The sequence below is a fragment of the Notamacropus eugenii genome, chromosome 1 (assembly GCF_028372415.1).
Source record: "Notamacropus eugenii isolate mMacEug1 chromosome 1, mMacEug1.pri_v2, whole genome shotgun sequence".
NCBI classification, from domain to species: Eukaryota; Metazoa; Chordata; class Mammalia; order Diprotodontia; family Macropodidae; genus Notamacropus; species Notamacropus eugenii.
In genome coordinates this window covers 607003601-607029565 of record NC_092872.1, presented here as the reverse complement: position 1 = coordinate 607029565, position 25965 = coordinate 607003601, and the positions used below count along the sequence as shown (strand labels likewise).

The 25965-nt window shown below is 40.5% G+C and overlaps 2 protein-coding genes across 4 annotated transcripts in view; both read right to left on the bottom strand.

Annotated features, from left to right (window-relative positions):
* Nucleotides 1-3600, bottom strand: part of NCAPH (non-SMC condensin I complex subunit H) — a 43298-nt gene extending 39698 nt beyond the window's left edge. For both annotated transcript variants that reach the window (XM_072634782.1, XM_072634783.1), the window contains exon 1: nucleotides 3479-3600. The gene's annotated coding sequence lies outside the window, so the exon portion shown is untranslated. The remainder of the gene's footprint in view (nucleotides 1-3478) is intronic.
* A 5423-nt stretch (nucleotides 3601-9023) lies between these two features.
* On the bottom strand, nucleotides 9024-12147 carry ITPRIPL1 (ITPRIP like 1). Of its 2 annotated transcripts, none has more exons than XM_072634785.1 (2): nucleotides 11877-12147; nucleotides 9024-10748 (listed from the first exon to the last, which is right to left on the bottom strand). In XM_072634785.1, exon 2 carries the CDS (start codon nucleotides 10732-10734, stop codon nucleotides 9052-9054), a length of 1683 nt encoding a protein of 560 aa, XP_072490886.1. In that variant the 5' UTR covers nucleotides 10735-10748; nucleotides 11877-12147; the 3' UTR covers nucleotides 9024-9051. The 2 variants fall into 2 exon arrangements, with proteins under 2 accessions (XP_072490886.1, XP_072490885.1); XM_072634784.1 differs by having other exon boundaries at nucleotides 9024-10827; nucleotides 11877-11962.
* Between the last annotated feature and the right edge of the window lie 13818 nt (nucleotides 12148-25965).

The window sequence follows — 25965 nt, the reverse complement described above, 5'->3', positions numbered from 1 at the left end:
TATTCAGGGAGAGCTTAAGTAGGGTCAGGAAAGCCTGAAGGCACTCTTAGTGCTGAGGGGCCCTTAGAGGACAGAAGGCCCCTCTTCCCTCTCTCCTCTCTTCTCTCTTCTCTCTTCCCTCTCCCGCTTCCATTCTCTTACTGTAAGATCTTTGCCTCCTTGGGACATTCCTCTCTCCTCAGGAAGAATTCCCCCTGCACATGTAACCAAGACCCTGAATAAAGCCTAACCCTTGTTCGACTCTGGAAAGTCTCTTCTCTCATGCGTTTATCCGGTTTGGCCAGCCGAAGACCTTCGATAGGTAAGGTAAGACTCGGGTAGCCCTTAGGCCTCTAGGCCTGACACTCATCTGTAAAATGAGCTGGAGAAGGAAATGGCAAACCACTCCAGCACCTTTGCCAAGAAAACCCCTTATGGGGTCACAAAGTGACTCAGATGACTGAACAATAACAACAAACTGATAAGTGGCTCTGGACTTGAGTCAGAAAGACCTAGGTTCTAGACCCAGTTTCTACAGTTTATATCATTTGACCTTGGGCAAGTCACTTAACTTCTGTTTTATGTTTAAAATGGGGATTAATATTTTTATTTCCAACTACAAGTTTCCTGCAAGAAAAACACTGTAAACTGAAGTGTATAAGTGTGAATCATCCAATGATATACCCTCTTTCTAAACTGAAATGTCCTAATCTTTTCAGTTCTTCCTCATTGAAGAGCCCTAAACCCCATCTCTTTGATCATTTTAGCTCTTTTTTCCTACAGATGGATTGTGGTTTCCTTATCAACTTGCATTTAATTGTATTGTTGAAAGGACACAAGTCTAGAAGACTCCCATGAATGATTAGGGGCGAAGTCCCATTTTTCCTCCTTGTACTTTCACCAATTCTTTATCCATTGTTATGAGCAAGGGACATGTATCAAGGAGTTCAATGTCTGCCCCCAACTGCAAACACCAGAGATGACAAGAGCTGGGCTGATCTGGAGGGAAACAAGCAAGCAAACAGTAGAGAAATGACACAGCAGAAGCAACCTGAACAGCAATACCAAGAAGAAGCAGAAGCTGATTTTCCCCTTTAGAGGGTAGGAGTGGAGGAGACCCCCCCCCACACACACACACACCAGAAGAGGAAATTCAATCCAATGAGCACTTAATATGTGCACAGTACTAGACAATGAGGAAACAAAAGGAAAACAGCTGAAGGAAGGGAGAGGGGGGAGAGAAAAGGCATTTACTAAGCACCTTTTATGTGCTGATCACTATACTGAGCCAGTCATTTATTAAGCACCTATGATACCAGCCACTGTGCTAATGAGTCAGTCAAGAAATATTTATTAAGAGCCTACATGCCAGGCATAAGATGCTTAAGCAACAAGGATACGTAATTCTTCAATTGATAAATAGTCAAAGGATATGAACAGGGAGTTTTCAGAAGAAGAAATTAAAGCTATCTATAGTCATATGAAAAAATGCTCTAAATCACTTGATTAGAGACATGCAAATAAAAACAACTCTTGAGGTACCACATCACACCTATCAGATAGGCTAACATGACAAAACAGGAAGATGATAAATGTTGGAGAAGATGTGGGAGAGCTGGAACACTAATTTATTGTTGGTGGAGCTGTGAGCTGATCCAACCATTCTGGAGAGCAATTTGGAACTATGCCCAAAGGGCTACAAAAATGTGCATACCCTTTGACCCAGCAATATCGCTTCTAGAACTATATCCCCAAGAGATCATAAAAATTGGAAAGGGTCTCACATGTACAAAAATATTTATAGCAGCACTCTGTGTTGGCCAAAAAACCGGAAATGAAGGGGATGCCCATCAATTGAGAAATGGCTGAACAAGTTGTGGTCTATGAATGTAATGGAATCCTATTGTGTTATAAGAAATGATAAACAGGAAGACTTCAGAGAGGCCTACAAGGACTTATATGAACTGATGCTGCGTGAAAAGAGCAGAACCTGGAGAACTTTGTATACAGTAACAACCACAGTGTGCGAGGAATTCTTCTGGTAGACTTAGCCCTTCACATCAATGCAAGGACCTAAAAAAATTCCCAATGGACTCAAGGCAAAATACCTTCCACATTCAGAGAAAGAACTATGGAACTGGATCACAGAATGAAGCAGAATATTTTCTCTTGTGTTATGTTTTGTTTTGTTTTCATGGTTTCTCTCATTCATTTTAATTCTTCTATGCTACATGACTAATGCGAAAATGTGTTTAATAAGAATGTATGTGTAGAACTCATATAAGATTACAAGCCTTCTTGGGAGGAAGGGGGGAAAGAGTGGGAGGGAGAGGAAAAAAATCTAAGATACACGGGAGTGATTGTAGAAAACTGAAAACAAATCAATTAATCTTTTTTTAAAAAGTAATGAGGATACGAGAGGCAAAAGAAAGTCCCTGACCTCAAGGAGTTTACAGTCTAAAGGAGGAGGGAAAACAAGCAAACAAGCGCAGGAAACAATTAACAGGAGGGAAAGGCTTCTAGCATACGGAATTTAGTTAACACTTGAAAAAAACTACTCCCATTTGATCCTCACAAACAACCGGGAGGTGGGTGCTATTATTCTCCTTATTTGACAGATGAGGAAAACTGAGTCCGACAAAAATTAAGTGACTCGGCCAGGACCCCACAGCGAGGAAGCTTCTGAGGATCTGAACTCAGGTTTCCAACTCCAGGCTCAAGAAGCATTTAACACCGTTCAGGAGGGGGGCTTTTGGGGTTAGGGAGGCTCCGGGCCTAGTGAAGGTGAGGAGGAAGCAGCAAACTGCCAACCCCTGCAAAAGCCTGGAGAAGGCAATAGTGTGGTGAGGTCAGCCGGCCGGGAGGGCGGGTACACAGAGCCTGCTCCCAGGAGCCTGAGCTGCCTCGTAGGTGGGCAAAGGCGACAGAGCACAACGCTCCCCTCAGCTCCCGGAGAGACGCTGCGGCTCCCTCCCAGCCCGCCGGGGCAGACCAGCTCCCGCAGCAGACTCCTCCCAGACCTCTCTCGGCGCCCCCGCCTCTCGTTTCCCCAACCTCCTCCCTCCTCGCCCCCTCCTGGCTTTGCATACATTCAGACAAACAGAGCTTTTCTGGACGAAGAGTCCTTTCTGGTAAAATAAAAAACTTTTTTTTTAAGCTCAGGCTTTCTGCAGAAGTCAGAACTCCAGTAGTCACGCTCCCCGCGCAAAGGGTGCGAGCGTGGCCTCCCAGGGCCCAGTCCCAGGGTTAGCGGGCTTCCCGATGACGTCAGGCAGATGTTAGCTATTCGATTGGTTGACCACGCCCGGCCACACCCACCCAGAGGGCTCCCCTTCACCCTCTCCCGCTCCAGTCGCCCGCCTGCCTCCCAGCCGGACCTAGCCCAGGCTATCCGCGAGCCCTAACGGAACGCAGGCTCGCAGACGAACCCGCTTCCCCCGCTCCTCCATTCTGCGCCGAACACTCCGGCCCAGCCTCATTCCCTGACGCCCTCATTTACCCAGATCGACTTGTCCCATCTAGTCCAACGCCGCTCCTTCCCCAGGACCGATTTGAAATCTCGCGCGCTCCAGCCCCGCCGACTCGGTGTAACGGCCGCGGGGGTGACGCACGTCCGGAGGCGTGACTCGAGACCCTTTACCTGTTCGGGATTGGCTGATCTGGGAGGAGGGGCGGGGCGAGGCTGTTTTTGAAGCCGAGTTTCCTAGATAGCGCTCTGTGACCTCAGTGGTGCCAACCCCGCCGCTGCCACCGTTACTCCTCTTTTCGAGTCCATGGTGCTGGGCTTGGGGACCTGCCTGGACTTGGGGCATGCTCCGGCACCCCGAGCCGAGCTCCCGCACCCCGAGCGAGCCGGGCTCCAGCAGGGTACAGAAGGCAGCGCCATCCTGGGTCATCTCCAGTCATCCTGATGAGTATCTGGTCCCTGGATTCAGATGGCTCTGGGGGAGAAGGGAGGCTGGTGACCTGCACAGCCCTCCCTCACTCAGAGCAAAGTCAAGGGCAAGTCATGTCATTACATCTCTGATGGCATGGTCTTCTTCGGCAACGAAGGATGAACGCACACACTAGATATACACATATAGGGGAGATGATAACATGCAAATAGTTATCTAACAATATACACGTACGCAGATGTGGGAAGACATGCAAACATGACCTATGCGTATATATACACTATATATAGGAAACACAACATACAAATACACGTGATATCTGCATGTATGTGTACATACCCATAAAGGGAAAGATAACGTGTAAATAGTTATATACAAACAAGGTATATATGTATATATAATCCTTGTATTTTCCGGTTTTGTGTGTGATTATTTCCAGTTTATCATATGTATATATATATGCATGCAGAACATATGCACACACATGCATATGTGCAGGTATATGCGTGTGCATACACTATGTATATATATGCCTACATGTACATATGATAAATAGGAAGTAAAAGGAAGGCACTAGAATAAAGGAGGATTAGGAAAAATGAAGGATTCATTAGTCAGGAAGGGGGAAATATGTGATAATTATGGGATAAGGGAGGAGGTCCTAGATACTCAATTTTGTGTCATTGATATCCTGAGCAGCCTGATGAAGTCTATGGACTCAGAATAATATAATTCAGTCAATAAGCATGTATTAAGCACTTATTAGATTGCTAGACACAATGCTAAGTGCTTATGTTTTAAAATAATTGAGGAAAATGCTGAACCTCAGAGGTTAAGGAAAATAAAGACAATTTTTCTGCCATCTAATTTCCCTGGGGCCCCTGAAATCTCCCCACAAATTCCAAGTTAAGAATCCCTGTTGTATGACTTCTGTGAAGGTCCCTGACAACCTTCCCACACACACACACCTCACTCAGAACTTCAGCAACTCCTACTGTTAGTCTGTAAACTCCTTAAAGTCGGAGATCTCATATTGTCTAAATGTTGTCTCCCCTAAGTGCTTGGCCTTCTTAAGGACTTAGCTCAAATCCAGTCTTTCTCCAACAGCGGTTGCTAGGTTTCTCCCACTGCTAATGCCTTCCCTCTTAGATGACCTTCTATCTACACTATTTGTATATTGTATGTACATAATTATTTTCACATGTACATAATTATTTTCATGTTCTCTCCCTGATAAGAATGTGAACTCTTTGCACCACCAGAACTTTGCCCAGTGCCTGGTACATGGTGCTTGACAGCCTCTTATTGACTTTCTGACTAACATCTGTACAGAGTAGATGCTAAATAAATGTTGGTTGAACAAAACTAGTTCTAAGTTGTCTGCCATGACTTTGATGTCAAAAGGTTAAAGTGGGGTTCTGAGCATCTTTAACCCCATAGAGGAACCCTCTTCACTGACTGGCTTTGGAATCAAGAGGCCTAGGATTGAGAGTCCATTGTTTCTTTCCTTGGGTAATTCAATTCATCTTTCTAGGACCTAAACTTTAGTTTCTTCATCTATAAAATGAGGGATTTGGACCAGATTATTTCTAAAGTCCCTTCCTGCTCATTTATATTCATTTAGCTAAGCCTTTCTAAACCTAGTATGACTTTCTGCTTTAACCATGTTTTGGAGTAATTATTCCAAAATGTAATTCATGTGTAGAGTGTGATATTTGGCTAATCTGTTCTGATACTTGACTATCTTAGGGAAAGAGAGGATTATTGTTTTTTCCTAGCCTTAGAACATATAGTTTCCTGTTTGCTACCCCACTCCATTGTCCCCTAATGAGCCGAATACGAAGGATATGGATGATGAGAATTGGGATAGCATTAGAGAAGCCTTGGAAAAGCCTGAGTTAGAGTCCATGATGGGGTTAAGTGAAACAATACAAGATTCTAAGGTCATACTTTTGTCCTGTCCTAACTACCTGGTCATTCTTGCATCTCTAAGAATGGTTCAATACCCAAGTGTACAGTATTCTCATTGCATATTGTTTCTCTGTCTTTGTCTCTTTGGAATGCCACATCTGTTTCTGGCTGGTTGGGGCTAAAGTATGTACAAAGAGGTTACGATGATTTATCATTAATGTCTGAAACACAATACCTCTGTATAAAGAGGAAGTAGCAGAGAGGCCAGGTCCACAAATATTGCTCTTTAGGAAGGTCTCCAGCAAACCCTACCTTAGTCTCTTTTTTAATGGAATAATTCAGTCATGAAATATCCTTAAGCTACGTGGAGGATGCTCTTAGATAACATGCAGTGTCATTTTTGGCTTCTAAACTCTGTCTATCTTGATGATGTATTTCATGACATAAAAAATTGAGTCTGTATGAGAAAACTTTGAAAACACCTTTGCATTCATCCTGGCTGGCAAGCAAATATTTTTTGGTTCTGTGCATGTTGAGGAATTCCTACTCTGTTAAGTGATAATCTAAGAACCAACAATTCACATCTCCCATGACTACCAGATAATAACTGCCCTCTCTCATAGTGTGTGTGAACCATAATAGTACTTTTAATTTTTCAAAGTTAAAATGGACATCATCCCCATTTTACATGGTTAAAGCGAAACAAAGGGCTAAATGACTTGCCTAAGTCATACAGCCTAGGTAATGACAGATAACATTAACTGGAAGCCAAAAATCTCACCAGGCTCTTTTCTGTAACACCTTGTGACTTTTCTAGATGGAATTATAACCAGTGACTCATAAGAGACTAACTGTATCCTACAGATAAATCCTTAGAGCCTTAAAAGTTTTAGGGCTTTTTTTTTTTTTTTTTTGGTTTTGGTTTCTGATGGAAAGCTTTATGCTCTTTATCATTAAAACTGTTGGTAAAGATGTCATTCTATTCATCTTTTTATTTTCCTGTACCCCTTTCCACACCCTCAGTTCCACCCAAGCTTTGATGACTATTTCTTTTGTTTCCTTCACCCACTCACAAATTTACAATCTCTTTCATGGCTCCTATTAGACTGGAAATAACTACCTAGAATACTGTACCAGTTTCACTCTTTCTCTATGGACCAATACTTGATAGTTTTTATAAATACTGTTTGTGGTCACTTCGGCCTTTTAATTTTGCAGAGATTATGTGTTTGCGGCACACAGAAATCGTTCATGGCACAATAACAATATGCTATGTTTAACTTTTGCTCTTTCCTGGCCACTGGCCATCCCCATTAGGAAATATCCACAAGGCAGATTGGTATAAAGTATATTGTGAAATGCCAGCATGGGCTAAGATAGGCTGGGAGGAACTTGGGAGTATTTAAAGTTAGGCATGTTTAGTACAAAAAGGATGCAGATTTGTATAGAAAATAAGTTTGCTTTATTGATTCAAAAATAAAACACAAGTTATTTTGAACTTTACCGAACAAGTATATGTGTGTGTGTATTTAAAAAAAACAACAAAACACAATTATCTTCCACCATCATAAAACTTTCGTAACTTCAAAGAAACTTCTGGCATATTGGAGAGGGTATCGAACAAAAAAAAAGAGCTACCCTTGGACTACAGAGACCAATGTGAGTTAGCATTGGACTTTGACAAACATTTTGAGTTATTTTGTGTTATTGTGACTATAGTCCCAGGGAAGCTAGCTAACATCTGATACCCTGCAGTAGTGTTAGTGTCATGTCAACCACATTTCCATGGAGAATATTTTATAATAGAGGGGAAGAAATAGCATGTACAATCTCTGACTATGACCCCCACCCTCATTCATTCCCCCCACAAACCTACATAAATTAATACCTGAGGTTCAAAAAGGCAAAAGCAAACCCATAACATCTTTAGAACCAACACTTTGCTGTAAGTAAACCTGGGTTTTTAATGACCTCACTTTTGAAAAACCACAATGTTCAGATAATTCTTCAATCTGAATTAAAACAAACTGAAAGAACTGCCAATCTGAGGAAAAGCCGAATGTATTAAAGGTTAATGACTAAAGTTTCTTTCTATGTAAAAAGCTCTTCCTCAGTATCTCTATGGAAATTGTTGGTTATCTCTTGAAATTGAGAGAGATGTTCTCCTTCATTAATAACACTACACAGCAATTATTAGTCTTAGTAACCCTGTTTTTAAAAGATCCTCCTTAAGCACTCTCTATTGTTTCTAAGCACTGGAAAAGTTATCTGATACAGGCTATGGCCTCAAATAAAGTAAGTAAATTATCTTAGCTGTAGGGTAGATTATTAATTTCAGAATCTTACACTTCAACAATAGTGTGGCTACTTCTCCTCCAAATATATAGATCACAACCTGTTCATATGTTATTATCCTGAATTTTGCCTACATCTCCATAAATTCCCAATAAATGATCACTCCAATGGTCTAGAAGCCTTCCTCTGATTTTTTTATAAGTGTTGAAGAATCAATGCTAATACATGATTTGATTAGGACTGGTGATGTCAGAGATATAATAACTAGAAAACTGGGAGTCATAACTGAAAAATGCAACAAAGAAGAAAATGTCTTATTTCTTGGTTCCATATTAGAGATATTGAAAGTAGGGAACACTCAGGAAAAACTGGACCCTAAAATCTATGAATTTGAAATAAAAAAGCTGACAGCAATTTGCTTGGGATAAAGTGATGCTAAAGAATTATTCCAATAACAAGTAACTCCCATTTATACAGTGCTTTATGATTAAAAAACACTTTACAGAATGTGATCAATTTCAGCACAAGTTAAATAGATCTGTTCACATAAGGGAATCAGTTCAAAGGGAAAACTAAGTAAGCTGCATAAACAGGAACAAGCTAAAATGGGTATTCTCTCAAGTTCTCCCCTTTTTCAGTACAAATGTTCAGTTTAGCTTTAGAACCTATTTTCTTTCTAGATCTCAATTGCAACAACATGTGGTCACGTGTGCCTGGGCATTCTGATCTCCTTTTGGTTATATTGTGACTTATGTCAGTAGAAAAACCTTAGAAGCCACAGTCTAGGTTAGTTAGTGCTGGATAGCTTATACCCTCTTTTCATGAAGCATCTGCTCCTGCTCCTTATGCCCAGGATCATGATCTACATAGCCTCATGACAAGTCAAGGGGCATAGATACTGGCTGCAAGACATCTGAAAAACAGACTCTATGAGAGCCCAGAAAATCAGAAATTCCATTTTTAATGGCCTTTACATGACCCTACCAGATATTGGTAAGCCGGGCAAAGATTTCACCTGGGTCACAAGGTCATGAAACTCTGTCACTGCCTTTGAATGTGCCGCAGAGTCCAGTTCGAGGTGCCGAAAGAGATTGACAGGCTTAGCACTCCGAAAGTTCTTGGGGACTGGGATGGTAAGGGGTAGAAAGGTGTTTCCAATCAAGAAGTGATAAAGACATCTCTCCTGTAGCCCACGGCCAAGGTACCAGAGGATGTCCTGGAGCCTTTGGGGAAATAATTCAGGCTTCCAGTCAGTGAGAGGCAACCGTAACAAGAGGTGCATGAGAGCTGTCTTGAAGTGGTAAGAAGTGAGAATGGGTTGATGTAACCCATGGGGCGGGGCCTTGAGACTTTGGAGGTATGAAATGATCTGGAGGCACTTGAGATGGCAAGTCTTTTCTGGGGCAAATCGCATAACCAGCTTTAGGAATAGGTGCTCACAGGCTGCAAAAGACTCAGGCCAGTCCAAACTAGTCAGCTTCTCATGTTCAGGTGACTGACTCACAAAATAAACCAGAGAGTCATCCCTTTGCACTCCCAGGATCAAGTTGATTAAGAGAAATCGACCTGAACGATAGTCCAGCCTCAGTTTACATGATGTGACTGAAGGTGGGAGGCTAAGCTTAAAGTCATACTTATGTGCCACTAGAGCCCAGGCACTCCCCACTATGTTTCGGAACCAGTACAGGCTCTTGTATACATCCAGGTTTGAGCCAGTACAAAAGTTGGACTTCAGGGAGTTGGCAGGCTTGCCCGTACCTGAAGAATGGTCCCAGTGGTGGACAAGACATAGCACATCACCCAAAAGCTTTTCTCGTTTGCATACGCATTCTGACTCCACCAACACTCGACCACAACGGAGCAGACCAGATTCCGGGGCTCTCATCTCTAGGTGGAATGAGTTGCTTTGTGGGGCTGATAAAGGCACCAGTACTTCAAACCTGTGAGCATCTTGACCAACGCCCCATTTCTCAAAGGCAGGGCCTACACCTAGGCAATCCTCCAACTGGGGGTGTATCTCCCTCCGGCCCAGCACCTGACAGGCCTCTATCAGGTCATCCACAAAGCTCTCCACAAATTCACAAGTACTAGGTAAGTCACGGGTGGTATTTTGGAGGTTCTGCTCAAAAAAGAAATCCAAGTCCTCCTGCTTAGGAAAGTCAGATAACCAACTGCATGTGGTAACAGTCTCCCCAACGGTATCCTCCTCTTCCTCATCACTGCTGGAGTCAAAAGCTGGTTCATGTTGCATATTCTGCCGGAAAAGCTCAAAGAGAAGAAAGAGACCAAAGAGCCCTGCATTCCACAGGTTCCCCAGCATCCAGCCTAGTGGTCCCTTTGGGCCTTCAGACTGGAATGCCCGGGTCTTCTCTAAATCTTCCATTGCTACATTGTTTTCCTTGATGATTTTTTCTTCATTAGTTTCTTCCTGTTTTTCTTCCTCAATTTCCAATGTTTTCCAAACTGTTTGCCGCATCTTCTCCTCTTGGGTTCTCTCTTCAAACTCCAGCTCTAGCTGCCGCATCTCTTCCATCATTACCTTCTCCTGTTGTCGGCTTCGGGCCAGTGTGTCCAGGTCCATGCGGTCACTGACAAATATCAGGTGCTGGACAACGTACATCACCGTCACAAACAGGAAACTTATCATAGCCATGGAGGCCACTGCATCTGGAGAGGTAGGAGGGTAGGGGAGTAAGTAGTGATCTTCTCAGCTTGTTTTCTCTCTACTTGCATATTCCCCAGATACCTGTACCAAAAATCATGGATGATGACTACATGTTTAGAGAAGGAGGAGGAATATTCTATAGTTTGGACTAGACGGATAGGGGCTATCTTCCTGTGATGAGTTTTGTATTAAAAAGAATAGGGATAAAGGAATATTTACATATATATATTTATATATATATATATATATATATATATATATAGCTTTCTTCTACATGGTTTGGAGAATATTTAGACCTCCCATCATGGGGAGGTAGGTAATTTTCCCATTCCTTTATAAGCTGGGTGGGTATCCTCACGGTAAGGTGGTCTCAACCATAGAAGTCCACCACAGAAACCAGATATGCCCTGCTAATCTTAGCGACTTTCTTCCCCCTGGCAAAAGGCATTGAATCTGCCTAGGCAGCTGCCTTTTCCACCTCCAGACAGCCTAACCTCTGATTGTTCAATGGCATTTCCTTTTTGACTTCATAACCTCTTCTCTGCCTAACCTGTGACATCACAATTGCTCTGCCTATCTATCTCCAACCTCACCCTTGAAGTATCATCTGTATCCTCTATACACAGCTCATATGGCCTCTATGGACAGTACTCACAGCCACCTCTACGACTTGCTGCTATGTTGTGTGCCCTCTATCTATGTACACTGGCTCTAGCAATGACTCCAAGAAGTTACTTGAAAAAACTTGCTACCCAGGTCTTTTTCGACTAGTTTGATCACTAAATGAAAACAAAAGTCAAGAGCATCCACTCCCATCAGGATTTCAGGGAATACTATGGCTAAAGAAAGACTATGGGAGATAGATTTTTTCATGTGTGTTATTCCCTAAACATCTGATAACTTTCTTCCCATTTGAAAACTAGAGTTGCCATTTCTCATCTCCATCTCTAAGGACTTCATTAAAATTACAAAAAGGCATAACAATCTTATGCTTAAAGCAGAATGGTACACATCCGTAGCCATCCTACTACCTTTTTCATAGTTCACTCTAAGGTCCACACCCCATCCCACTTTCCTGAGGTAACGATCCCACCACAGAGTTACTCTTAAAAAGACCAAGATTTACTTACAGTCTGTGAAATCACAAGCATACTTCTTAAAGAGACAGAGTAGCTTCAACCTTCATAACTCCCAATTATCCTTTGCCTTATCTGTCGATCTTTTTCTCTTCGTCAGCCTTGACTGAATCTGCCAGACAGTCTCTTTGGTCATTTCCAGAGACTATACCACGGTGTATGCATGTGTATATTGCTTACAAGATAGGCATTGTACCTGCTTTAAAAAAAAGGCACCTCCCAGGAGCTGGCTGCTTCAATGGAAATCTTATTCCTCTGATACCAGACAGAAGCTAGGCTCCGCCTCGCCCAGTGCTCCACCCTCCCTTTCTCACGGACACATGATCTTGCTTTCTGGGCTCTTTCTTTTACACATCTGGCCAGCTGCCCAGTCATATACAAGCTCCTCCCATGTACAAATCTAGATCACTAAATGACAATGGGAAAGAATTTGGCCAGGATAAAGGTGAAATTAAAAGATAATTTGTACTGCAGTAATTACCATCACACATTCTACTCTCCTGTTCAACTTCCAGGATCGTTGTCAGAGTTTGTGAAAAGAAGGTTCAGAGATCTAAGAGTAAGTTGTCAAACTCAATTGCCCAAGGAATTTTATCTTCCAGTTGTTCCAATATCTTGTTGCGCCAGTAGGGGCCAGTATAGGGATAAGAATTCATTAAACAATCTATACTTCCTATGGCCTCCTAAGCAATGGCATCCAAACATCCTTGGGTTATAAAACCAAAAGATAATCAGCAAAAGACAAAAAATTGAGAGACAGCAAATGCTCTCATTCATTCAGAGGAAAAACCACTAAGTGATGAAGTGTCCACATGTGAAATATGATGAGGTTGGACCAGATAATCCTTTCTAATTCTAAAATCTCACGACCTTATATTTGTTTTCATCACTATTCCACTTATCCCCTTCAATTTTTTTTAATTTATGCCTTTTATTTTTACATCACCATTATTTTCAGATAAGCTTCCAAGACCACCAGAAAACACATTCTTGCAACAAAAAAGAGTTAGTGACTGCAAAGAACAAGGTATTCAACATGTCACACCCATAGTCACCACCATCACTTATATTACTATCACCCAGTGAGGGGGCACATCTAAGCACAAGTTCTCCTCCATCACCTCAAAACAGCACAGTAGGAAATGAGTAAAAAACCAGTTAAAAAAAAGATAAAAGGAAATAATTTCTAAGAAAATCTTACAAAAAAAACCAGAGGGTGACTAAAAAAAAAATAAACAAAAAAGAGATTCCAGTACAATAGACATATATTTATAGGCAAAGGAAAGTGAAGTGAAATCCCCAGGAGAAAAGGATAACTCTCCAACTGCAAGAACACCATACATGTGAGCAGGACAACTGTTAGAATCTCCAGAGATATTTAAAAGGAAAGGAAAGCTCCTCCAAAATTCAAAAAGACCAATCAGACAATCATTGTCTTTTCCCCAACACTCTGAGTAGCCAACTCTCATTCTTTCCCTTTTTCTTCCTCTTTATCAAAACCTGGAAAAAAGAACAAAAAATGTTACAAACATTTTTATGCAAATCATCAGGGTCAATATGCCAGGGTTAGTTTTTAAGAGTTGACTGGTAGGCTTCCAATCCTCAATCAATTTTCAATTTAGATTCATTTTGTGCCACTTTGAATTTCTCACATCTCTTATAAAAATGAGAGAAATAAGGAAATTTACTATTAAACCAGTGCCTAGCAAATGATAGAATTTTAAAGTTTTGAATGGTTTAAAGGTTTCAAAGCAGTTCAGACTTTCCCTACAGGCATCAAGTTTGAAAGTATCAAAGGTACAGCATGGTACCTAACTCATTAGGCCTATTTCCTCAGGCAAAATCTTCAAGTTCTCTTGGTTGCTGTTCTGTCATTCATGGACATTTGCAATGAGCATAGTTATGAACTTTAAAATAATATTTAATTTTTAGAAGTTTGAGATTGGGTTTGTAGTGCATTACCCATTTCAAGTTTACTTCTCAGGAAGAGTGTAGAGAAACATTTTGGTGAACATTCAAAGGATCTTCTCTTACATATTCACAAGGCAATATGAAATGTGAAAGAGTTTTGGAGGCAAAATATGAGGCAGATAGTGAAGAGTTTTTGTATCCTTTGAATTTTCCTTGCCTTAAAATAGTATAAATGACTCCTTAGAAAATGATTATTTGGTTGAAATGACATTAATTTTCAAAACTCCCTGTAATCCAAAGTTTTGTGTATTTTTAGGTTTGTGTATATTTTAAAATAATTTTTCTATAAATGACATTGTATGCTACAAGGTATCCCAGAAGTCTTAGTTCTGTTTTTAAGCTATTAAAATTTATTTTTACTTTAGTAAGTAAAGCCCAAGTTATTAAAGGTTAAAACTGAACTAAGACTTCGGGGATTCCCTGTATATTTGAATTCTACTTAAATACATTTTTAAACCATAAACCTATTATTGACAAGATAAAATTGTTCACCATAATGTAAACATATGATTTTACATACATGAAGCCGCCTTCATTTCCTGAGTTGTTAGATCTTCATCCTTTATTGTTCATCATGGGTGATGTCTTGACTTAAGTTGGATTGAAATAAGGCAGAATTGCACAGTCATCAACTTTACTCTCTCTTCCAGAGTCATCTAAGTCCAGTGACAAGACAAAAATCAAGATGACTGACAATGGCCTGGGATGCAGTGGAGGATGTTGGCATCTTTGATGTCTGATTAAGCTCTGAGTGCTTCACAGAGTCTGCTTCAGTCACCTTCATGGGTATTGGAATAAATTGTTCTTCCCTGACCTTTCTGCTGGAAGAATCTTGTCTTTACATGCTTGGGGTAGACATCCCCCTAACTCACAGATGGATTTGAGGCCTGTCAGTTATCCTCAACCTGCTTTAGCTCATCTGCCAACACAAATTTTACCAGCGTGTTGCCGTTATACATGCTCCAGCTTCTTGGAGTCACAGGTGAGAGTTGGAGGACAGGTAGATGAACAGCCCTGAAAAGGGCTTGGCCATCCCTCACACCAGAGGTGCTAGTCCTCCCTGAATACCCCATATACTCCCGTCAAAGTAGTAAGTCCCAGGATTCCTGAAGGGGCTAAAGGGCTGGATCAAAATGCCTGAGGTCACGTTCCCCTCTCCTTTTGAAAGGAAAGGCTTACTAAAGCCAGTATAGCCAAGTGTTGGTGCTTTTTAAAGTTCATGTGATGGTTATACTCCAAAGCTCCAAAAGATGGGAGATTTGGTACCAAATTAATAAAGTGGTTTTAATACAGCCAAATAAATGAATTATTTGTACCTTGTCCATATTTAGGATCATAGATTTAGAACAGAAACTGATCTTAGAGGTCATATAGTTTTAGCATCTCATTTAAAAAAATTTTTTCCTTTTAATTTTGAACTTAATAGTCATTAACAAACACAAACATTTCCATTTACAAAGAATAAAAGACATTATATCTGAAAAGATGAATTTCTATGACATACAGTATTTTAACATGTTAAATTTAATGAAGAATTAATAAAATGGCCCTTTTTTGTATCCCCTTCTGCACTTTTTTTGCTTTCTTTGGCATACTTTTTCAATGTTTTTGTTTTCTTTTAAAAAACTTTATTATGAACACAATTAAACATAAGCATTTTGATACGTACAAAGAAGAAAAGAAGGTTATTAATTAAATATGAAACCCTGTGTTCCTGTTAAATTGTTTTTTAAATTGTATACTTAATTTTAACAAAGTAATAACAAAGTTGTCTTATTTGTATCCCTTCTAAACTTATTTTTGTTTTCTTCTGGGTATTTTTTAAATGTTGATTGATTCTCTTTCCCTTCTTATTTTTGCATGTCTACTAATCAATCAACAAGTATTTATTTATTAAGTATCAACTATGTATCAGGCATTCTGCTAGGAACTGGGGTTAAAGATGCATTCAGAAAGAAAGCCAGTTTAGGGGACTCTACGGAGCAGAGCGATGGGCAGTGAGTCTGGAAAAAGAGACGGAAGCAAGATTGTGAAGAGTTTTAAAATTGAGACAAAGCTAAACAGAGGTGTTCAGATTCATCTGGGAAGCAACAGGAAGCCATTGCAGTTGGCTGAGTAGGGGGAGACACATGGTCAGATTTATGTCAAATGTATTACTTTGGCAAGAGTGTAGAATATAGGCTATACTGGGGAGAGATTTGAGGCAAGGAGACCAATCTAGGAGTCCACTGAAATCATCTAGGTGAGAGGTGATGAAGGAGGGCCTGGAGTAGAGAGAAAGAGTCAGATAAGAGGTATGCTATGAAGGTAGAAAGATTTGATAACTAATTGGATCTATGGGGTAAAGAGAGAGTGAGGAGCTAGTGTCGGAGGCCAGATGAGGAATATGAGTCTTCCTGACTTTAGGCCTGGTCTTCTCTCCACTATGCCACCTAGCTGCCCAGCAAATAAGTAGAATCAGGCAAAATAGATTTTTTTAAATCTTAAATCTAAAACTTAAAACAAGTTTCATTCAACACTTTCAATCCTCCATCTGTTGGCCAAGAGGCAGGAGTCACTCATCATTATTAGTCTCCTTAAGTTATATTTGATCACATCATTGATCAGAGTTCTAAAATCGTTTAAAGTGGTATTGTTACATTGTTATCATCACTGTGTAAATTGTTCTCTTGATTCTGCTTATTGTATTTTGTATCTGTTCATACAAGTCTTCCGAAGATTCTCTAAATCTTTCATATTCATCATTTCTTATGACATAACATCCCATCGGTTCATATGCCTTATTTGTTCTGCCACTCCCCAACTACTCCAGCAGAACTGCTGCTACAAATTTTTTTGCATATGTATCCTTTCCCTCTAGCTTTGAAATATTTTGGGGTATATGACTATTATCTCTCATTATACAGATAATAGAACAGGAAAAAAAAACATTCCTTACTCAAGGCCACATAGGTAATAATTTGCAGAGCTAGGATCTAAATCCAGAGCTTGTGAATCCAAATCCAGGATACTTTTTCATTGCTTACCTATCTACATATTATACCTTGATGATGAAATAATGGCAATAGTTAACATTTATTTAGACTTTTAAGACTGTAAAGTGTTTTTCATACTTATCTAGCTTGATTAGGGACTATCTCCTTGTCTTGTCTTTGGGTACCTACTTTGGGTACAACAGTGCTTTGTATGCAGTAGGTGCTTAAATGTCAGTTAAATTGAATAGGTCTGAATATTTCATTCACTCTGGTGGTAGATGGCTGATGATCCCTTCTGAATCTCATTCTTTTGTTCACTGTTCGTCCTTAATTTTTGAAAAGAATCATTGACCTTATAGTGTGATGTCTTGACTTGCACATGAATTGGATTTAAGTGACACACAGTTGCATAAAGTCATCAGCCTCACTCTCCCAGAGTCATCCAAGTCCTGTGGCAGGACAAAAGTCAAGATGCCTGGCAATGACCAGGGATGCAATGGATGACCTTGGTGTCTTTGATGCCTGATGAAGCTCTAAGCACTCTAAGCACTCATCCTCTTTCACGGCCATTGGAACACTCTCTTCTCATCCATTCATTCCAACAGGAGGAAGTCTTCACATATTTGGGGTAGACATCCCCCTAACTCACCAGTCGGTTAACCTCAATCTGGTTTAGTCCATCTGCAGAGAACATTTATGGGGTGTAGCTGTTGTGCATGATACAGCATCTTGGAGCCACAGGTGAGAGTTGGATGAAGGTGGACACCAAAGGTGGATGAGCACCCCTGAAAAGGGCTCAGCAAACCTTTGCAACAAAGGTGCTACTCCTCCATACACCCCTCTGAAGCTATTCATAAATAAATAGCTGATAAAATCTTTTTTTTTAATCCAAGTTTGTATGTACAGACCTGTGTGTGGCAGAGGAAAATCCCTCTGCCAAATCAGATTGTGTTCTCTTCTGCAGCTTCTAATCTCATAGGTTTACCTGAATCACAACAGCCAGTATGCATCACAGGCAATACTTGAAACCAGGTTTTTCTGGTTTCCCAATCAGGCTCTTTCTACACTATGCCAAGCTACTTTACTGTTAAGGTAAAAATTTTTCAACCAAAAGAAGGAATCACCAATAGTAGAAATTTAAGTATATACAGCAAGTTTTGAAGATCATAATCCTTTGGTCAGGGGCCCTCCTTGGCAGCCCTCACAACATATCCCATCCCTAGGCATACCTAGGCTTCAGATCAGTCTTGCTCACAAGAAAACAATACCGCTCCACCCAATAGATTTAAATCTTGTTCCTGCTCTGTAGATCTGGCCACATTCTTTCTGGCCTTTCAGATCTTTTCTTTGGATATGAAGAATTTAGAAAGGGGCAAGCATCTTGAGGAAAATGAAAAAGGTATTTCCTTCTCTCCTTGTTCATGTTCTTTCCCTTTTACCTCTGGAAGTAAGTTAGGCGCCCATTGGTACCTTCATCATCAAATAATTACTATTAAAGAAGCTGCCTGGTGCTGTAGCAATATTGAACAAATGCCCTCCAGGAGCTATAAGACAGTCAACGCTGATAACAGTTGTATATCAACAAGTACAAACAGTCCTGGTTTAAGAATAGATTGTGTTTTTAAAACTCCTATTTAAGTTGGTTATTTGGAACTCTTAAGGACATTCCCCCTACTGAAACAATTTTATAGACAGTTAATACGTTTCCAGAAAAAAGAGACTGTGGTTTAGGAGAAAAAACCCTTGTCATGAAATCAGAAGACCCGGATTCGTTTCAGAAGAGCCAAAGAAACAGTAAGGAGAAACTCAGGCCCTACTCTGAGTTGAGTCCTAGTTTCAACATTCATTAGAAGTATAGCATTTACCCACTCCCCTTCTACCTTCCCCCCATTCCAAAATTGCCCAATTCTCCTCCTTCCAAAAAGCTTCCATTTTTCTAGAAGTTAGAAGGAAAACAGACTTGCTTCAAATAATCCACACTAAAAACTAAGGTTTGAATGATTGAGACCTCTGGGAAGAATAAGAAGTCCCTTGCATTTGTAAAAGAGGATTCTTGTTAACCCAAATAAACTTTGGAATTGTAAAATTTTAGGAAGTATGCCAAAGTAAAATTTTGAGAAGGTGTCTGCATACCTCTTACTTCTGATGCCAACACTTCTCTAAAAGCACATATTTGGTTTATTGGGTTTTTTTTTAACATTTCATTTTTTTTTTAACACCTCCCATGGCAGTAGTGGAGGTCATAGTATCATAGATTTAGAATTGCAAGGGACCTTAGGAGTCATCTAATACACTCCCCTCATTTCATAGATATCTACCAGAGAAGTTAAGTGATTTGCCTAAGGTCATACAGGGAATTAGTCGAGGGAATGGGCTGCAACAGATGTGAATGTTTGGATCAGTGACTGGTTTGTGGTGGACTGTTTACATATATGGAACAAGCATAAGACCCACAGCAGCCTGAGCAGATAACAGAATTTAGAACTAAGCTCAAGAATTAGATAAACAAACATGTTTATGGGGGAAAACAAGTATTCCTGGTTTTTATGCCAAGGTATTACTAAGGTAGTAGAATAATATGTAACTGAGATGTGCCAAAGAGCAGAATGACTGCACAACACATTTTTTTAAATGGCAAATCTCAATCTCTCTCTCTCTTTCTCTCTCTCTCTCTCTCTCTCTCTCTCTCTCTCTCTCTCTTTCTCACACACATACGCACACGCACCGCACACACACACACACACACACTTTCTCATCAAGGCGGGATTTTAACCAAACCAATACAGGAATCTCAACAAACTTGTCTTATGTGAATTCTGTATTGTGATATTGTGACTGAGGCTCTGTAGAATACATTTGTGGCTTTGTGCATCACGTCTGCTTATGCAAGCAAGAGAAAGAGAAAACATTGCCTCTTTTCTACTGAGACAAGGAAAGTTTCATGAAAGTGCTGGGGTTTTAAAAGGTTCTTGGGGGACAGGTAATTTAAATAGCAAGAGCAGCTCTAGAGCAGCAAGAGGCACAAAGGGGAAAGGTAGGACAAATACTTGAAGAGAACAGAGGAGGATTGAATGGGCAGAACAGAAAGCAGGACTATGGGAGGAAGAGAAAGAGTTATTCTGCAAACCCTGATGACTCACCTGCTGTGGGGTAGATGCTGAAGGAAATATAAAACGAAGAAAATATAAAAATAGCAGGCCTTCAGGAAACTTACAGTCTAGTAGTAGGGAAATAAGATGTGTACAGAAATAAATATGAAGAAGAATGCAGCAGTGCCTTTTCTTACGTAGCTTTGCACCAAAGGATTACTTACTCTTATTATAGAATGTGACAGGGTTCTTCCTGAAAAGAGGAGTTGTGGTTAAAATGAAGAGAGAAAGATGAGTTGCCCTATCTGGTCAACAAGGCATCGAACTATCTACAGTGGAGTAATGTTGGTGCCCCATTCTTGCCCCCTCCTAATCTCCCAAGGACTGTCGATTCACATAGAGATCTAGTCTGATCCTAGGGACTGACACTCAAAAAAGTCACTTTCTCTTTTTGACTCTTTGCCCTCTATTGGAATTAATCCAGAATCATCTCAAAATAAACACTAGGTTTCATTTTCTTGAATGTGGGTAACATGGTTCCCAACTCCCAAACAGTCATTCAATGTATAATATGAGTTTGGAGCATAGAACAGCCTTTATTTCACCCCACAGAAAATGCATAAGACATTAAGAACTAATAGGAACCTATGAACAGAAACATTAATCAATTAATTAGCCTACTTTTCTTAAGCATTTGTTATGTGAAAGGCACTGTTAGATACTAGCAATAAAACAACCAAAATGAAATTGACCCTGCCCTCCCATTACTATTATCAAGAAAGAATGCCAGAAGTAGCATGGTTTGGTACAGTGGTATCAAACTCAAGTAGAAACAAGACCCACCAGACCATATATAAGGAACCCTATTGACTTAGAGAACCACATATTAATATTATCTATGTTCTCTTGTATTTTGCTTATTTTGTTAAATATTTCTGGATTTCTTTTTAATCCAGTTCAGGTTTGCACTGATGAGTGTTGCAAGTTGTGTATTTGACACCTCAAGTGTAGTGGATAACATGCTTGACCTGAAGTTGGGGAAATCTAGGTTCATATCTAGTCTCTGATATTTACTGGTTGTGTGACCCTGGGCACATCACTTAAACAGAATCTCAGTTTCCTTATCTGTTAAATGGGGTTGGACTAGATTGCCTCTAAAGTCCCTTCCAGCTCCAAATCTATAATCCTATGTACACATATAAGTATATATAAGGTTTGGGCTAGTTGTTTTGTTTTTAATTTGGGGGAGGGGTTGGAGACAAGGAGAAGGAAAACATCCAAATAATTGCTTGGAAGGGAATTGAACTTGGGGTTGCTGTTAGGGCATTTCTCTGTCATTCCAATAAGTGTTTTCCCCACAGAGTTCTGCAGAGTCTCCCCTAGATGCATAGTACCCTGCTGTGGTTTACACACCTTCCTAAAAAAGTAAATCTCTTTTCATTAGTCAACAAGAATTTACAGTATTAAATACCTGCTGTTTTCTGCTTGTGTGGAAGCATAAGAAATGTTATCTGACATGAACTTTGATGGTAACTAAGAATTTGACAAGGCAGAGATGAGATGGGTGTGCATTCCACTCAGAGAGAACAAACAACCTGTATAAATGTATGGGTGGGATGGTGAAGCCCACTATGCTGGAGGACATAACTCCTCCCCCCCAAGGAGACTGACTCAAAGAATGAATGGATTGGGACTATGTTTAAAATGAGAGTTCTAAACCACTTTTGTGGCAAGGATCACTTTGGCAGAGCCTGGTAAAGTTTATGGCCCCTTCTCAGAATAATGTTTTAAAATACATGAAGTACAATCCATAGGATGACAAAGAAAATCAATTTAGAGCCAAGATGATAGAGTAAAAAAAAAAATATTTGGCAGAGTTCTTCCAACATTCCCCTCCAAACAACTTTAAAATAATGTCTTAAATCAAATTCTAAAGTAGCAGAGTGAACACAAGGTCATAAAGAGGAACAATTCGGAACTATGCCCAAAGGGCCATAAAACTGTGCATACCCTTTGATCCAGTAATACCAGGTCTATATCCCAAAAGGTATAGAGACAAGGAGAAGGAAAGCATCCAGATAATTGGTCTATATCCCAAAGAGATCATATAAATGGGAAAAGAATCCACATATATAAAAATATTCGTAGCAGCTCTTTTTGTGTGGTGGCAAAGAATTGGAAATTGAGGGGGTATCCATCAATTGGGGAATGGCTGAACAAGTTGTGGTATATGAATGCAATGGAATACTATTGTTCCATAAGAAATGGTGAATAGGTAGGTTTCAGAAAAACCTGGAAAAAATATTGTAAAAAAAATTTTTATATGTAAATTGGGAAATATTTTTAAAAATTAATAAAAATCTATATAAAATTTATATTGAAATATAATTATCAAAATATTTTTTTAAAACACAATTTTATAGACCCCAGGTCCAAAATCTTCTAATCTCTCAATATTAGAAGCTTGTATAAGATTAGTGGCTCTCTCAAGCCATTATTAGTCACCATCACTGCTCTGGGGAAAAGCAAAGAAAAGAACCCATGGGGTGTGGGGAGGGATGAGTACTCTAATAGTAGGGATAAGGCAAAAGGGACAAGAGAATGATACAAAATTTGACCAGTTTGTTTTTACGTGCCCTGAGTCTTGAGCCAGTCAATTACTTAGTAATTTCCTGTGCCCTTCAGTTGCTTCCAAACAATGGTCCATATCCAGGAAAATTGGGAAATCCGGGTTGACTGGGAACTCCCCTGTTGCTCTCCCTAACACTGCCACTTTACATTGGTTATAGGGATAGAGAGTGCTAACAACCTAGAGTGGAAAGGCTCCAGGCTTGAAGTAGTGTAATGGTAATTTAAAGTTAATGGGGGGGGGAGGGGGGGCCAGGAAGAGTTAAACATCTTCCCCACCCATTAATAGGCCTCAATGCCTTTTGTTAATTTCTATTGAGGCACTGGGTCAGAGGGTCCTATCCTTGGCTCTGAAAAGTGTATAAATACTCTAAGATGAGAGTGTTTTGGGGCTTAGTTTTTGGAAGAAGTTTATGTGCTAGATAAGACTCTGGGAAGCTGCTAAGGAGTCCCTCTGCCTTGAAAACTCAGATGTTGGTGCTTCTTTCTCTGGTAACTATGTATGTGTGGTCAGGCAGTTGGATCTGTCTGTTGAGCTGTGATGTATATATTCCTTATAGTCAGACAGTTGGAAGCCCTGTCTGTTGATCTCTATTTCTCTGAAGCTCAGAGTGTTGACTTTTTCCTCCTGAACTAAGTGAATGATATATATGTGCCTGATTAAAGTAGCTTGTTGACCCCTCAAAAGTTGCTTTCTTTTTAGAAAAGCAGGTCTAATAACCTGTACGGCAGGCCCTCCTGTGTATATTGGGGTCCTTGCTGTTACAAGTAGGCGTTTGGTTTGGCAGGAGAAAGGATGGATCAGGTAGAAACAATATTATAAAGAAGAAAGCAGCAGCATTTGGAGGTAAAGGAGAGAAGAAAAGGCAGTTGAAAAGTGCTCCAAGGCCACTTCTGAGACTCAAAATCTGTTCTGCTCTTCAATCTATAGGCATCTCATCAGCTGCCATGAATGGGTTGAAAAACCAATCCCTGGAGGACTTAACCCTTCTATAGCCTGGGCTGGCCTTTCCTCCTTCCACCCCGCCTTGATTGGTGGCTGCCTCCTAGCTCCAGGTCCCTTCACTGATCTCCCTTCCAACTCCTCCCCTACCCTCAGTTCTCTTCACCAGCTGCCAAGCCATCATACACTTGACCTGTTCTATTCTACCCCTTTCTAGTTCCAGAGCAATAATGAAATCAACTTTATCATTGCTTCTGGAAAGTGTCCTTGTTGTTGGTCCTTCGTTCTTGAAGAGGACCAATGACATCACCAGAGTGATATCTTGACTTACTCATGAGTTGGATACAAGTAAGGCAGAGCTGTGCAAAGTCAGCATCAGCCAGCAAGCATTTATTAAGAATATGTGCCAGACGCTGTGCAGGGGGGATTCAAAGCAGAGCAAAAAACTGCTCCCTGCCCTTAAGGAGCTCATAGTACAACAATGGAGACAACATAGCTGCAGCCCTACAGTGTAAATGGAAGGCAATCTCAGATGGAAGATGCTAGCAGTGGAAGAGAGTATGAAAAACCTCTAGTAGAAGGTGGGCTTTGAGCTGAGTCTTAGAGAAAGCTAGGAGGTAGAGGTGAAGAAGAATATTCTAGGCATGGGGGACAGCCAGGAGAAAGGCAGAGAAGGATGGAGGGTCCTGTGCCAGGAACATTAAGGAGGACAGTATCTCTGCATCACAGAGTATAAGAAGAAAAGTGGGGCCAGTTTATGAGGACTTTAAAAATCAAACAGGGGATTTTATATTTTATCTTGATGTAATAGAAAATTTAATAAACTGGAATTTACTGAGTAAGGTGATGACAGAGTCAGACACAGTTTTCGGAAATAACAGAGATACTTAAGACAAAGGGACCAAATCAGGGTAGGGATAGAGGGAGCTCTCTAGAATTGGCTCAATTTTCTTAGTGGAATCAAGTCAAGTCAACAACATTTATTAAGTACTTTCTATGTGTCAGGTAGTGGCAGCTAGGTGGCACAGTGGATAGAGTGTCAGGCCTGAAGTCAGGAAGACTTGAGTTCAAATCCTTCCTAAGATACTTACCAGTTGTGTGACCCTGAGCAAGTCACTTCACCCTGTTTGCCTCAGTTTCTCATCTGTAAAACAAACTGGAAAAGGAAATGACAAATCACTCCAATACCTTTGGCAAGAAAATCCCAAATAGGGTCACAAAAAATCAGACACTGCTGAAAAGACTGAACAATAAACATGTGCTAGGCATATGGCAAGCAAAGAAAAAAAAAAAAGACAATCTTTGACCTCAAGGACCTTACATTCTAAGGTAGCTGAAAAGGGGAGAAGTACCTGGTGTACAAGGTGTACAAGGACATTGTAAAGAAAGTCCAGGAGTGTCAGGAGTATAGTCTGGAGAAGCATGACTACCTGGCTGTCCTGGGCCTCCTCCTTAAAGGTGGTTCTGGGAGGAACCAGTCTATTAGAGGGAAAGGCCACAGGAATAGAAGGTACTTCCAACACGTGAAGTCCAGGGAATGGAGTAAGCTTTTAGGAGGAAGAGGTTCCTGGAGATTGTAGAGAAAGACCAGGAGAGTCAGGAATGTAGCCTGGGGAGGAATGAAAGCAGGAGGGAGGGGAAGGAAGGAACTAGCATTTATGAAGTACACACTACATGCCAGGCACTCTGATTAACACTTCATGCTAAGTCATTTTTCGGTCATGTCCAACTCTTCGTGACCCCACTTGAGGTGTTCTTGGCAAAGATACTGGAGTGGCTTGCCTTCTCCAGCTCATTTTACAGATAAGGAAACAGAGACAAACAGGGTTAAATGACTTATCCAGGTACGTGAGGCCAGATTTGAACACAGGAAGCTGTCTTCCTAACTTCAGTCCAGGCACCTAGCTGCCCCTAAATACCTCATAATATCATTTAATTTGATCCTCACAACAACTCAGGTTGCTGTTACTATTCCCATTTTACAGCTGAGAGAGACAAAGGTTAAGTGACTTGCTCAGGGCCACAAAATTGGTAAGTGTCCATGACCAGGTTATAATCAGGTTTCCTCACTCTAGGTCCTGCAACCCTAGCTGCCTCTAGGCAAGGTCTTCAGCTGATAAAGTAGGAAAAGGTGATGCCTTAGGAAGTTTGAACAGGGACCACAAGGTTTGGAAATAGTTACTATAGTGAGTGGGATAGTGAATCAGATTAGGAAGATATAAAGGGACTGACTTGCTTCAGTGAGGGCTAAATTAAGATCATATTAACATAAGGTTGTAGTAGACCAACGCAAGACAGTTTCCTGATTTTCTCTAGCTCTGTTTAGCAGCATACAAAAAAGAATGATGGGAGTAATCCAAGTAAAATAAAGCAAATGAAGGGAGTAATCCAATGTCAGAGCTTGGCAAGGCATGATCTTTAATAGGATAAGGGACCAAGGGACTTATTTATAAAGAATAATGTCGAGTTTCACTGAT